The 13,414-nt window shown below is 34.6% G+C and overlaps 2 protein-coding genes across 3 annotated transcripts; both read right to left on the bottom strand.

The window, feature by feature from the left end:
• On the bottom strand, positions 1,411-4,651 carry LOC108661854 (protein SIEVE ELEMENT OCCLUSION A-like). Of its 2 annotated transcripts, XM_018120618.1 has the most exons (7): positions 4,435-4,651; positions 4,214-4,309; positions 3,729-4,129; positions 3,546-3,643; positions 2,866-3,023; positions 2,277-2,744; positions 1,411-2,201 (listed from the first exon to the last, which is right to left on the bottom strand). In XM_018120618.1, exons 1-7 carry the CDS (start codon positions 4,594-4,596, stop codon positions 1,608-1,610), a joined length of 1,977 nt encoding a protein of 658 aa, XP_017976107.1. In that variant the 5' UTR covers positions 4,597-4,651; the 3' UTR covers positions 1,411-1,607. The 2 variants fall into 2 exon arrangements, with proteins under 2 accessions (XP_017976107.1, XP_017976108.1); XM_018120619.1 differs by lacking the exon at positions 4,435-4,651 and having other exon boundaries at positions 3,729-4,110; positions 4,214-4,252.
• On the bottom strand, positions 7,961-12,225 carry LOC18599384 (protein SIEVE ELEMENT OCCLUSION A). The gene is made up of 7 exons (XM_018120620.1): positions 11,989-12,225; positions 11,762-11,857; positions 11,274-11,674; positions 11,071-11,168; positions 9,449-9,576; positions 8,883-9,353; positions 7,961-8,794 (listed from the first exon to the last, which is right to left on the bottom strand). Exons 1-7 carry the CDS (start codon positions 12,136-12,138, stop codon positions 8,201-8,203), a joined length of 1,938 nt encoding a protein of 645 aa, XP_017976109.1. The 5' UTR covers positions 12,139-12,225; the 3' UTR covers positions 7,961-8,200.

Raw genomic sequence — 13,414 nt, 5'->3', positions numbered from 1 at the left:
ACAGATATAATACGATAACCTTTTTAAGATTAAAGTTTTTTCAAATTTATAAAAAAAAAAAACATTTAATTGAGTTGGGGAGGTTAGCTAGCTGATATTAAGGTCTTTTAAGTGGGCTACCCTTGTTGAGCCCAAGCTTTGTTTTTAAGTTGTTTCAAGTAGGCTCTATTAATTTGGGCTTTCCTTTCCATGGATATTTTGTACTTGTTTATACCATATTTTAGTTTTATCTCCATCCACCACCATTTTAACATCTCAAGTTGTAAACGTCATTCCCGCCCAACTAGAATTGATAGTATTTTTATATTAATAATAAATAAATTTATTAATTTTTAATTTTTTTTAAAAATAAAATAACTATAATAAATAATTTTAAAATACTTTAACAAAAAAAAAAAAAATAGAGAAGGGGAAAATTATGGTTGAGCCAAGGCTTATCTAAAAATGTTGGCTCTAAGATTCGCTCCATCTCGCTCATAAACATCTCTATCGAGATAACATATTGAATGACATGATTTGAAGTTCATATTTTGTAGATAAGGGTGGGAGCAACAACAAATAAATTTATTTTTTCATGAGAAAAACAATTTTTTGTTTTTCTATTTAGTGCTTTAATTAACAATTAAATTATAAATTAACATCTAAAGGCATGTGCATATGTAAATCCTGGTTGTACATATATATCTACATAGAAGCAATGCTCGTTTGCTCTTTGACCATATAGCCTCCAAGAAAACTGTCAAATTTTTGCAGTGATCAATCAGAGTCTTCATTGTGCTACATAAGTCTGTTTTTCAATTCCTATATCTCTTGGTGAGGGTTGGGATTTGGGAAGGGAACAAAGGGAGATGTGAGGTAGATAATTATGGGATAAATTAAATTAAGCATATGCCAAAATTTGAATTTAATCCCCCTCTATTGCTTTAATTTGATATTTTTAATCCTTTTACCTCAATTTTAATGAATTTAATACGTACGCTTTTATTAAAAGTCAATTTAGAGGAAGTTGATAACAATGGAAGTATTAAAATTTTGTCATCAATTTGAATGGCATGGCATTTTGGTGTAAATTGACATAATGAGATAGATTCATTTTTTTTATCACGTGGCATATATTAGTCTAAAAAATAATATTTTATTTTAATTAAAAATAATAATTTTTATATTCTAAAGAATAATTTATATAAAAATAAAGATTTTCTGTGCTATATGTGTTCCATGTGGTAAAAAATAATTCGAGTTGACATGTTACATTATTAATAAATTAAAGGCCAAGTAGTTGAAATTATTGGTAAAATTTTATCCCTATCAATCATCTATAAATCGAAAGTGTAGAATTTAAATTTATTAAAAATTGAAATAGAAATTAGACTAAAACAAAGGAATTAAAATAGTCGATGAACACTGATCTTGAACTCTTCACTAGCCAAAGCTCCTTAATGTATAGGACTCCTAAAAATTGTTCATAACATAATAATAAGAAAGCAACATATAATACAATCTTGTACTTCTTCATGATCATCCCATCGGTCTGGTAAAACCCAAAAGTGATATTTATTTATCACAGTAGCATCTTGTCGATGTCCTGCTCAAACATAGTTTGCTAATTACTCAGAACAGCAGCGATACGTGTAATACATCTCCATTTCTTTGGAACATGTCGGGCAACTTACTATCCCTGGAATCTCCCCGACAACGGGGAGGTGAACATTGATGCAGCCATGGATATCCGGTATCTTATACGTGCAATAATTTCGGAGTGCTTCAAGAAAAAGAGGCCCTGTTGTGTCCTTTTTCCAATCTTTATAGTTTGACATGATGGTTAGAGCCATTTCTCCGTTGGCCGTGACCATCACAGCTGATCCGACAGAGAACATTGCCCACGGTTCGCCATTGCTAGCGTAGCCAAGTAGTTTCAAGGCTTCGTGCATCACGCGATCAGTTTGACTGGTCTTGTCCTGTTGGATTTTTGCATACAATATACTCTCCAGTCGGGTCGAAAACTGCCACTGAAATTCAGAGTCGATCACGTGAATGTCAGAACTAAGCAGGTGGCTTGGTAGCCCTTTGCCTTTGCTCTTTCCCACGTAAACCAGTTTAAAGGAAACGCCGACAGTAGCATTTTTTACTTTCTCCGTGAACTTCTGAATCCATGATATATTTTCACCCCCAAACAAGCATACGAATGTCACGCTCCGCATCTGATAAATCAAGTATCAGAAACTGAACCAAGGCTTAAATACAAAAACAAGCAAAAAAGAAAAAAGAAAATGTACCCGTGGCGGTATGTCGAGATCGATCTGCTCATCAAGCAGGAGTTCAAGTTTCCAACCAGTTTTCTCACCAATCTTATTCCAGAGCTGATGCTCTTTTTCATCAGTGAATGGGAAGGCCGAATTGCCCCACGTCCACAACATTGGGAGTGCATTTAGGCACGTCACATCTCCTTCTTGATTCAGCGACACAGCAATGGGGTTTTTTAAAAAATTGCATTCCTTCTTAATGTATTCAATGAAGGCCGGTCCAATGTTGGAGGGGTCGACCGCACCCCATTTCATCAACTGTTTCAGCTCCGAAAACTTTATCTTTTCGTAAGTTGCCACGTCCACAATTGGGAACCATAAGATTTCATACCGCTGGTTGTTCATTTGGTACAGCCGATTAAGAACCTTAATCTCTTCAATGGAGATGTCAAGATCTGATATGAGAAGCAACACATGCTTTTTTCTCAGTTTTTCAGGAACCTGTTTGTAGACATACAATGTGAAAAACAATAATAATAATAATAATAATAAAGGCTTTAGCTAAATGGAAAGGACTTCAAAACGGAGCATACAGCCTTAGAGGAAGTGTAAATGAACCAACCTGAATCTTCATATGATACTTAATTTTATCAATAAGTTCCCAAAAACCAATTTTAGGAATAATGACTTCCCAAACGCCTTCATACTGCCGGTACTCTACTTGTTCATGCTGGTAGTACTTTTCGCCTTGTTTTGCCTCGTAATCAGTTGTTAAATTGGCTTTATTGTTTGAAAACATTTACCAAAACAAATATATTAGAAGAAATAGAAATTTAGGGATAGGTAATGAATATATGTATATATATATCATCAATTTTTAAGTGAAAATCAATTTACGAAACATTGTTTTTTATATTACATATAATAACAAATTATATATTTATAAAACATGATAAGTAAATAAAATAGTGTTAAAAGATTATAAATTAAAATTCCAAAGAACTTGGCATTGAAAAACTTTTGTAAACTCAGCAAAAGAGAAAGCTAGCAAATGGTCCACACAAAGCCTTAAAATTGCAGAAAGAAAAAGATAAATGAAAAGGGAGTGCATAGTGAGTGTGTGAAGAGTATCAAAGAATTGAGTTTTAGTATAAAGTATATATAAATTTCAAGTCATCTATCTTTTGTTGTTTTGAGTCATAAAAGAACAAAAGGAAATTAAATGTCTTATTTAATTCTTAATAGCTTGTGTATATATACCAAGAATGAGTAATGTTATATACCCAAAGGTCAAAGACTTACCAGCATCCTTTCTGCAACGTTCTAATTTCTCTTGAAGGACATAGTTTACATAGCTAACTTCATGTGCCAAGCGTCTTATTGTTGACTCAATAATGTACCTGAAATCAGAGTAAAAAAAAATTTAGTTACTTTAATTGTATTCATAAGTTGGAGTTGAGACATAATGAATGGATCAGGGCTTACTCCCTTTTGCTTATAATGCTTGCAATTTGAACAACAACGCTAAGGATCTTGTAAGTAGCGGTGGGGAAATAATCCATGGCATCCTTCATGGACGGTGCCTCTTTTGGAATCTTGGAAAGAGTTGGAACCAAGAAGGCGAAATTGATGTTCACCACATCCACCATGGCCTTCAAAAGTTGTTTAAGCACATTTATATCAAGTTTGAGCACGTGACCTTTGAGGAGATCCACGGACATAGCAATTGGGTCCGTGGTGCGGTGATTCAAAAGCATCAACAACTCCCCGATACTCAAGGCGAAAGCTGCTACGGCTAGCACTACTTTGGCGTTCCATGAATAATTTCTAAGCCTTTTGAGCAGCACCATTGTCGTTGCCTCCACATCTGAAAGATTGCATGAAATCTACAAGTACATGTAAAATTTAAAATCCTTAAGAGTAAGACACTGGTAAACAAAATCATCTATAATTATATGTTAAGCAACAACCTCACAGGAGATGCTGCGTATATCATCCAATGCTTGACGCATGCCATCAAAGTTCTCCAGGCTGCAGATCATATCATTTAAACCTTCATACTCACCCTGCAACAAATAAAATTCATACGAATCAATCATTCGAAGAGGAATAGCACTGTTTAAAAATTTTCTTTTTATGATCAAGGAGCAAAATGAAAGGCAAAGTAGCTAGGGGAGTGATGTTTAAGTACCTTGCAAGCAGCTGCAGCGTTTTGCAAAATGCTCTCAACGACCTTAACTAGTGGTCCGAGATCAACTTCACGAGTTTGATCAAAGACATGAGTTATCAGAATCTTCTGTGACAGCTCCTGAGATATCGTGATGGACTGACAGTTGGATGTAGTAGCAGCCATTTTAGGAAGGTGGTAATTAAGGATGATCGAGATTGAAGAGACGGAGTTGGTGTTTTTAGGTTTGGAGTGAGGACTCCAAGGATGCAGCAAACACACTTATATATAAGCTGGCAGTAGGTATGGTACTCAAGAAGACAGGACACCATAGTAAAGTAGGTGCACTGCAGATTTAAATGATGTCAGACAAGTGACATAATCAGTTCAAGACGATTTTTCCTTCACTCATTTGGGTCATAATATCAAACACAACTCCAATTCTATGAAATATGGCGTTTAGATATTTGATGAGGAAAGATTAGGAGCGTCAAATAGATCATTGCAAGGTTGATTTTTGTATAAGATTGGATGAATAATTGTATAGATAGGCCGAATTTCTTTATAATTTTAAGTAACCACTTATTGTCATTCATTACTTCTCAATGAAATTTATAACTTTGTATGTTTAAGCTAGTTCATCATTAGGATAATCTATGAAGATATTTATAAATTTTTTTGTTATTCACTTCAAATTATCTTCAACTAAAATAAATATTAATAAATTAAAATGAAAAATGTAAATCAATGGAATCTAGGATTTATATATTAGCTAAGCAGAGAAAGGAGGGCTGGGGGATCTCATATTGTGTGAGCAAGATTAGACAAATATACAATCTATAAGTTGTTTTTAAGATTTTTCTTAAATAGATTCATAATGTTTTGAGAAGTGAAAGTTGTAATATCGATACAAATTTTAATCTTAAATAGAATATTAGACTCTTCACTTTCTTTCAATCAATATATATATATATATATATATATATATATATTCTTAATCATCAAAGAATTTATTAATAATGTATTTTTCACGAATGATTCAAAATTAATAAAAATTTCATTTTTATTAAAAAAAAGCTTGCATACCATTGCCTAGACCAGGTTAGTCCAGAAATGATATACTACATCCAAAGCATAACACCATATAAACATAAAAAGGTTCTGCAACAACAACTAATGCAAGAAAAGTGCAGGGGTTGTGCACCAAAAATGTATGTCCAGTGGTCACACAGAATCCGAAGCTCACCCACAGCAGACGACAACGTAAAGCATCTTCGCGTGACAAAGATCACCCTACCACCAGACAGCATTTCCTCCCTCTCCACACCCAACTTTGCTAAAGCATCCGCCAAGGAATTAGCATCTCGTGAAGCATGTGTGAACTCAAAATCACCAATCAATCTTAGACTACACAATTAAAATTCTCAATCACCCATATCTCCCTTTGACTGACTAGGACAAATCTTTAATTTCCTGGTAATTGACAAGTCACTGCGAAAAGCTTCCTTATCCCACTTGGTAATTAATTAGATCTCCCGATGTACCCCTTGCCGGGCTAAAAACCCATTCAACATTCGCATCAAGCCATGCTCTTCCAATCTCATTATCACTGCATGTCTCCATTTTCGTCTCCTGCACCGACATCTTAATTTTCAATATTCAAATATACTTTTCAAAAAAACAATTCTCACATGGGGTCTTGGCTGTTAACGTTATGTTCTTAATGACTCTGTTATGGCTATAGCTGCCTCTAATCGGCTATGGAAGTTGTTGTAGTATTTTCACATAGTTTCTTACTTAATGTCTGAATATTTAATTCAATGATTGATACATGTTCTTTTTTTTAATTAGTTGGAATCAAATCCCCCATCCTCAATATTAAAAATCCCTTATTCAAATTAACTTAATGACCTAATGAAATTTGATATAGAAAATCACAACAAACTCTTAGTGCTTGGTAACAATATTGAAGACTTGACTCAAAATCAAAAGACTTATATAAGCCGGCTGATACATGGGCCTTCAATTATGAAAATACGAGCAAAGTTAAGAGTTGTCTAGCACAAGCTGATTTTGGTTTGAAGAGCATATCCCTTGGCACTCAATGATTGCTAGGATAGCAATTCTTATGACTGGCAATTCCTACCCTACAAAGATTGTGCTTTTGGGTATTGAATGTCCCAAATAATACTTTTTGTCTTTCTTTTTTCGCAATGGACACATTTGACTAAAGATAACTTATTTCTCTCTTATCCTTACTTGAGGAAGCTTTGGGTGAAGATTCTCCAATTATCCTAGCTGTAAAAACAAGTAGGTTAGCGCTCGTCCCACATTTTTATTGTTTTTCAATGGAATTGGTCAAGGCTACTTATCACAATTCATCTTTTCCCATTCCACCACTTAAGAGCCCGTTTGCCTCAAGCTGCCTAATTATCACAATTCACCCTTTTTACGAATCAAAATTTTCAAACTTTAATAAACAAAATATTTAAAATAATAAAAAGGGTAAAGTTTATAACATATATATATGCATTTAAAAAGCTACTTCATTCAAAGAAGAAAATGACAAGGTTTATATAACCTCCTCAAAGTTACTTAGTTTTGAGGAGGGTGAGAGATACAAAATAATGAAAATGTCACATTGGTTGTCATATAGTAGAAGTAATGCTCATTTGCTCTTTGATTATATAGCCTTCAAAGAAAACTTCCAAAATTTTGCAGTGATCAACCGAGTATTCATTGTGTTACGTAATTAATTATTAAGTAATGTGTCTGCTCTTTAATTTTTTCTTTTGAAAAGTAGAGATGATTTCATTAATAACTTCCTGTAAAAAAGAAGGCATAGAAGGCTAGAGCTGCAGATAAGTAGTGTCGAAACAGACTATACAAGTTCAACACACCCTTAAGTTGTAATGGGATCAAAAGAACAACCATCAAGAACATCATCACACCACAACCTAAGGAATCACCATCAAGTTATACTATACAAAGCATATGCCAAAGGGAGATGTGAGGCAGATAATTATCAGATAAAAGCATATGCCAAAGGGAGATGTGAGGCAGATAATTATCAGATAAAAGCATGTGCCAAAATTTGAATTTAATCCCTCTCTATTATTTTAATTTGATAATTTTAATCTTTTTACTTCAATTTTAATGAATTTATTATTTACTCTTTTATTAAAAGTCAATTTAGAAGGAAGTTGATGACAATGATGAAAGTATTAAAATTTTGTAATCAATTAGGATGGCATGGCATTTGGTGATAAATTGACATGATGAGACAGATTATTTTTTGATCACGAGGCATATATTAGTATAAAAATAATATTTTATTTTAATTAAAAACAATAATTTCTATATTCTAAAAAACATAATTTATTAGATTTTTTATTAAAAATAAGAATTTTGTGTGCTATATGTGTTCCATGTGCTAAAAAATAATTCAAGTTGGCATATTATGTTATCAACAAAAAGGTCAAGTAGTCGAAATTAATGGTAAAATTTTATCACTATCAATCATCTATAAATTGAAGGTGTAGAAATTAAATTTATTAAAACTTGAGATAGAAAGACCAAAACAATGGAATTAAAATAGTAGATGAACCATTCATTACACTAATCTTAACTCTTCACAAGCCAAAGCTAATGAATAGGAGTCCCAAAAATTATTATTCATAACATAGTAATAAGAAAGCAACATATAGTATAACCTTGTGCTTCCAAAGGTGATCTTTATTTGTCATAGAAGCATCTTATCCATCTCCTTCTCAAACATATAGTTTGGTAATTACTCAGCACAGCAGCGATACGTGTAATACATCTCCATTTCTTTGGAACATTTCGGGCAACTTACTATCCCTGGAAACTCCCCGAGAACGGGGAGGTGAACATTGATGCAGCCATGGGTATCCTGCATTTTATACATGTAATAATTTCTGAGTGCCTCAAGAAAAAGAGGCCCTGTTGTGTCATTTTTCCAATCTTTATAGTTTGACATGATGTTTAGAGCCATTTCTCCGTTGGTCGTGACCATCGCGGCTGATCCGACAGAGAACATTGCCCACGGTTCGCCACTGCCAGCGTAGCCAAGTAGTTTCAAGGCCTCGCGCAGCACGCGATCAGTTTGATTGGTCTTGTCCTGTTGGATTTTGGCATACAATATGCTCTCCAGTCGGGTCCAAAACTGCCACTGGAATTCAGAGTCGATCACGTGAATGTCAGGACTTAGAAGGTGGCTTGGTAGCCCTTCCCGTTTGTTCTTTCCCACGTAAACCAGTTTAAAGGAAACACCAGCGGTAGCATTTTTTACTTTCTCCGTGAACGCCTGAATCCATGATATATTTTCACCCCCAAACAAGCATACAAATGTCACGCTCCGCATCTGACAAATCAAGGACCCAACAGTGATCAAGTATCAGAAACTGAACCATGGCTTAAATACAAAAACAAGCAAACAAAAAAAAATGTACCCGTGGCGGTATGTCGAGATCGATCTGCTCATCAAGCAGGAGTTCAAGTTTCCAACCATTTTTCTCATCAATCTTATTCCAGAAGTGATGCTCTTTTTCATCAGTGAATGGGAAGGCCAAATTGCCCCATGTCCACAGCATAGGGAGTGCATTCCGGCACGTCACTTCTCCTTCTTCATTCAAAGACACAGCAATGGGGTTCTTTATAAAATGCCATTCCTTCTTGATGTACTCAATGAAGGCCGGTCCAATTTTGGAGGGTTCGACCGCACCCCATTTCATCAACTGTTTCAGCTCTGAAAATTTTGTCTTTTCGTAAGGGGTAGTCAAGTCCGCAATTGGGAGCCACAGGATTTCATACCTCTGGTTGTTCTTTTGGTACAGCCGATCAAGAACCTTAATCTCTTCAAAGGAGATGTCAAGATCCGATATGAGAAACAGCACATGCTTTTTCCTCAGTTTTTCAGGAACCTGTTTGCACCAGAAGAACATAGGGTTTATTTAGCAAAACGCAAGGGACATGAAAACGGAGCATACAACCATAGAGGAAGTGTAAATGAAGCAACCTGAATCTTCATATGTTGCTTAATTTTACCGAAAAGTTCCCAAAAGCCAATTTTAGGAATGAGTTCCGAAACGTCTTCATCCCGCTGGTACTCTGTTTCGTCATGCTTGTGGTACTTTTCGCCTTGTTCTGCATCGCATCGTCATCAGTTGTTCCATTGCCAAGTAACAAACTTTTAGCGGGAATTGAGGGGATGGGGGTGATGTCTTGTGGAAATACTATGTGTTTCCTTGTACACGAATGTTATGCTGAGTTAATGTCTGGATGACTTATGGTTATCAATTTATTCATGTAATCTTTATCTCAATTAATATATAAAAATTTTACTTGAAAAGAAAATAAAAATATCCCGGTGGTTGCGGAATTGAGATAAATTATTTAAAAATATTTATCAATATCAAAATACTAAAAAAAATAGAAATATAGAGATAGGTAATGAATATATTAACGATTTTTTAAATGAAAATCATTTTATGAAACATGAATTTTTTTTTGGGTTTTTGGAAGCTAATCAAAATGAACAAAAATAATTTTGGTTATAACTTAAAATACAGAAACAAATTCCTCATTGCAATTTAAAGCTAACGATCTCAAAACTATTTCCTAAACATTTGCAGTCATCAATGTCTCAAATTCATAAATTAATCAAAGCAATTCATAATTTTTTGTATCACTTGAGCATTGTTATTTGGTTGTCACATGTTTAAATTTATTAGAGAACTGTGGTAACTCAGTTAAACTCATACTTAATTCATGGAATTTATACTATGCACCTTCAAACAATCAACTACTCCTTATGGCCTTTTTGATTTTGCTGGTGAGAAAGGAAGGTGGATAACCGGTTAGTTTGATCTCTAACACAATCGCGATAGTTTGGTCCATGCTCATATACGCAGATAAATGCAGTAATTAAGGGAGTGCTTTACCCCTCTATGCATTGCTCTGCTCCACTATTATTGTATGATAATTTTAAGTAATAAAATCAATACTTATACCTTTCAAAAAAAAATTAAAAGTAATATTCTGATTAAATCAAATTGTTGAGCATAAAATGGTACTACAACAGCACCAAATTGTCTCACTCATAATTAGTAATTGCTAAAATATTGAATATTATAAAATGGTGAAAGGCATATAGCATTAAATTTGTCGGTCGGCGCTTTAGAGTTTAGGATACTTAATTTAAAATTTTTTAACATATAAAAAACAAATTATTTATAAAAATGATCAGTAAATAAAATAGTGTTAAAATATTATAAAAATGCCAAAGCACTTTGCATTGGAAAAAGTAATGTAATTAAACCTAGCAAAAGAGAAAGCTAGCTAGCAAATGGTCCACAAAGCCTTAAAATTGCAGAAAGGAAAAGAAAAATGAAAAAGGAAGTGCAATGGAAAAAAATATATAAATAGCACCATTATCAGTATAGTGCATCGTGAGTGCATGAAGAGAATCAAAGAAATGAGTTTTAGTATATAGTATATATAAATTTCAAGCCATCTATCCTTTTTGTTTTGCCTCTTAATTAAAAGAACAAAAAGAAAATGTTCAATTTAATACTTGATGGCTTATGTATATATACCCAAAATGAATAAATGTTATATATCCAAAGTTAAAAGACTTACCAGCGTCAATTTTGCAACGTTCTAATTTCTTTTGAAGGACGTAATTTACACAGCTAACTTCATATGCCAAGCTTTTTATTGTTGAGTCAATAATTTGCCTGAAATCAGAGTTAAAAAAAGAAAGAAAGAAATTGGTAATTAGTTTAATTGTATTCATAATTAAGTTGGAGTTGGGCACGATGCATGGATGGATCGGGGCTTACTCCCTTTTGCTTAAAATGCTTGCAATTTGAACAATAACGCTAAGGATCTTGTAAGTGGCGGTGGGGAAATATTCCATGGCATCCTTCATGGACGGTGCCTCTTTCGGAATCTTGGAAAGAGTTGGGACCAAGAAGGCGAAATTGACGTTCACCACATCCATCATGGCCTTCAAAAGCTGTTTAAGCACATTGATATCAAGTTTAAACGAGTGACCTTTGAGGAGATCTACCGACTTTGCAATTGGGTCCGTGGTTCGGTGATTCACAAGCATCAACAACTCCCCGATGCTGGAGGCGAAAGCTGCTACGGCTAGCACCACTTTGGCGTTCCATGAATAATTTCTGAGCCTTTTGAGCAGCTCCATTGTCGTTGCTTCCACGTCTGAGAGATTGCATGACATCTACGAGTACACGTAAAATTCAGAATCCTTAAGAGTAAGACAGTACTCGTAAAAAAAATCATCTATAATTATATGTCAGGCAACAACCTCACAGGAGATGCTGCGTATATCATCCAATACTTGACGCATGCCATCAAAGTTCTCCAGGCTGCCGATCATATCGCTTAAACCTTCATATGCACCCTACAGCAAAGAAATTAAAATTCATACGTATCAATCATTTGAATAGGAATAACACTGTTTTAAAAGCTTTTTTCTATGATCAAGGAGCAAAGTAAAAGGCAAAGTAGCTAGCTAGGGAAGTGTGTAAGTACCTTGGAAACAGACGCGGCGGCAGCGTTTTGCAAAATGCTCTCGATGACCTTGACTAGAGGTCCGAGATCAACTTCGCGAGTTTGATCAAAGGCATGGGTTTGGAGAATGCTGTGTAAGGAGGACTGACTGTTGGATGTAGTTGCAGCCATTTTAGGATGATCGAGATTGAAGAGACGGAGTTGGTGTTTTCAGGTTTGGAGTGAGGACTCCGATCGATGGTGCAGCAAACGCACTTATATAAAAGAAAGCATTAGGTATGGAAGACAAGATGCCATAGTAAGGTAGGTGCAATGCAAATTTAAATGATGTCAGATAAGTGACATCATCATCAGTTCAAGACGATTTTAAAGAAAAACTTACTAACTTCAATCTTCTTTACCACAAAAAGAATTCCTTCACTCATTTGGGTCATAATATCAAAACACAACTTCAATTCTATGAAATATGGCGTTCAGATATTTGATGAAGAAAGATTAGGAGCGTCAAATAGGTCATTGCAAGGTTAATTTTAATTTGTATAATTGGATGACTAACTATATAGATGGGTTAAGCTAGCTAGTTTGTTATTAGGATAATCTATTAAGATATTTATAACTTTTTTTTTGTTTTTATTTTCACCTCAAAGTTTCTTAAACTAAAAATAAATATTAATAAATTAAAACGAGTAAACCAAAAAGCAAAACAATACATTCTTTTATCAATGATAGGAGAGGTGGGTGAGCTCATGTTGTACAAGCGTGATTAGACAAATACAAATCTATAAGTTGCTTTTAAGATTTTTCTCTTCAGTGGATTCATATTATTTTGAAAAGTGAAAATTGTAATGTCGATGTGAATCTTGTTCTTGAGTATAATATTAGACTCGATTCATTGTCTAGACAAGGATAGTCCGGTAATGATATACTACACCCAAAGCATAACAACATATAAACCCCATTAGGTAATACAACGTAAGAAAGGTTCTGCAACAACAACTAATGCAAGAAAAGTGCAGGGGTTGTGCACCAAAAATGTATGTCCAGTGGTCACACAGAGTCCGAAGCTCACCCACAGCAGACCTCAAACAATAATGTAAAGCATCTTCCCGTGATCTCTATCACGCTACCACCAGACAAAGAGCATTTCCTCCCTCCCCACACCCAACTTTGCTAAAGCATCCGCCAAGGAATTAACATCTCGTGGAATATGTGTGAACTCATAATCACCGATCAATCTTAGACTACACAACTAAAATCTTCAACAACCCATCTCCCTTTGACTAGGACAAATCTTTTCCAGGTAATCGACAAGTGACAAGTCACTGAACAAAGCTCCCTTATCCCACATGGTAGTTGGACTTCCCCGATGTACCCCCTGCTGGGCTAAATACCCATTCAACATTCGCAGCAGGCCATGCTCTTCCAATGTCATTATCACTGCAATGCT

This window comes from Theobroma cacao, chromosome 5 (genome assembly GCF_000208745.1).
Source record: "Theobroma cacao cultivar B97-61/B2 chromosome 5, Criollo_cocoa_genome_V2, whole genome shotgun sequence".
NCBI lineage: Eukaryota > Viridiplantae > Streptophyta > Magnoliopsida > Malvales > Malvaceae > Theobroma > Theobroma cacao.
Note: the sequence above shows the minus strand (reverse complement) of the source record. Positions and strands in the feature narration are given on the sequence as shown.

Coding starts and splice junctions, on each gene's coding strand:
- LOC18599384 (XM_018120620.1), bottom strand. CDS start 12,138: ATGGCTGCAACTACATCCAACAGTCAGTCCTCCTTACACAGCATTCTC. Junction 11,675..11,761: donor TACGCAGCATCTCCTGTGAG/GTTGTTGCCTGA, acceptor GTGTACTCGTAG/ATGTCATGCAATCTCTCAGA. Junction 11,169..11,273: donor AGCATTTTAAGCAAAAGGGA/GTAAGCCCCGAT, acceptor CTCTGATTTCAG/GCAAATTATTGACTCAACAA.
- LOC108661854 (XM_018120618.1), bottom strand. CDS start 4,596: ATGGCTGCTACTACATCCAACTGTCAGTCCATCACGATATCTCAGGAG. Junction 2,745..2,865: donor AGTATCATATGAAGATTCAG/GTTGGTTCATTT, acceptor GTCTACAAACAG/GTTCCTGAAAAACTGAGAAA. Junction 2,202..2,276: donor ATCTCGACATACCGCCACGG/GTACATTTTCTT, acceptor TTGATTTATCAG/ATGCGGAGCGTGACATTCGT.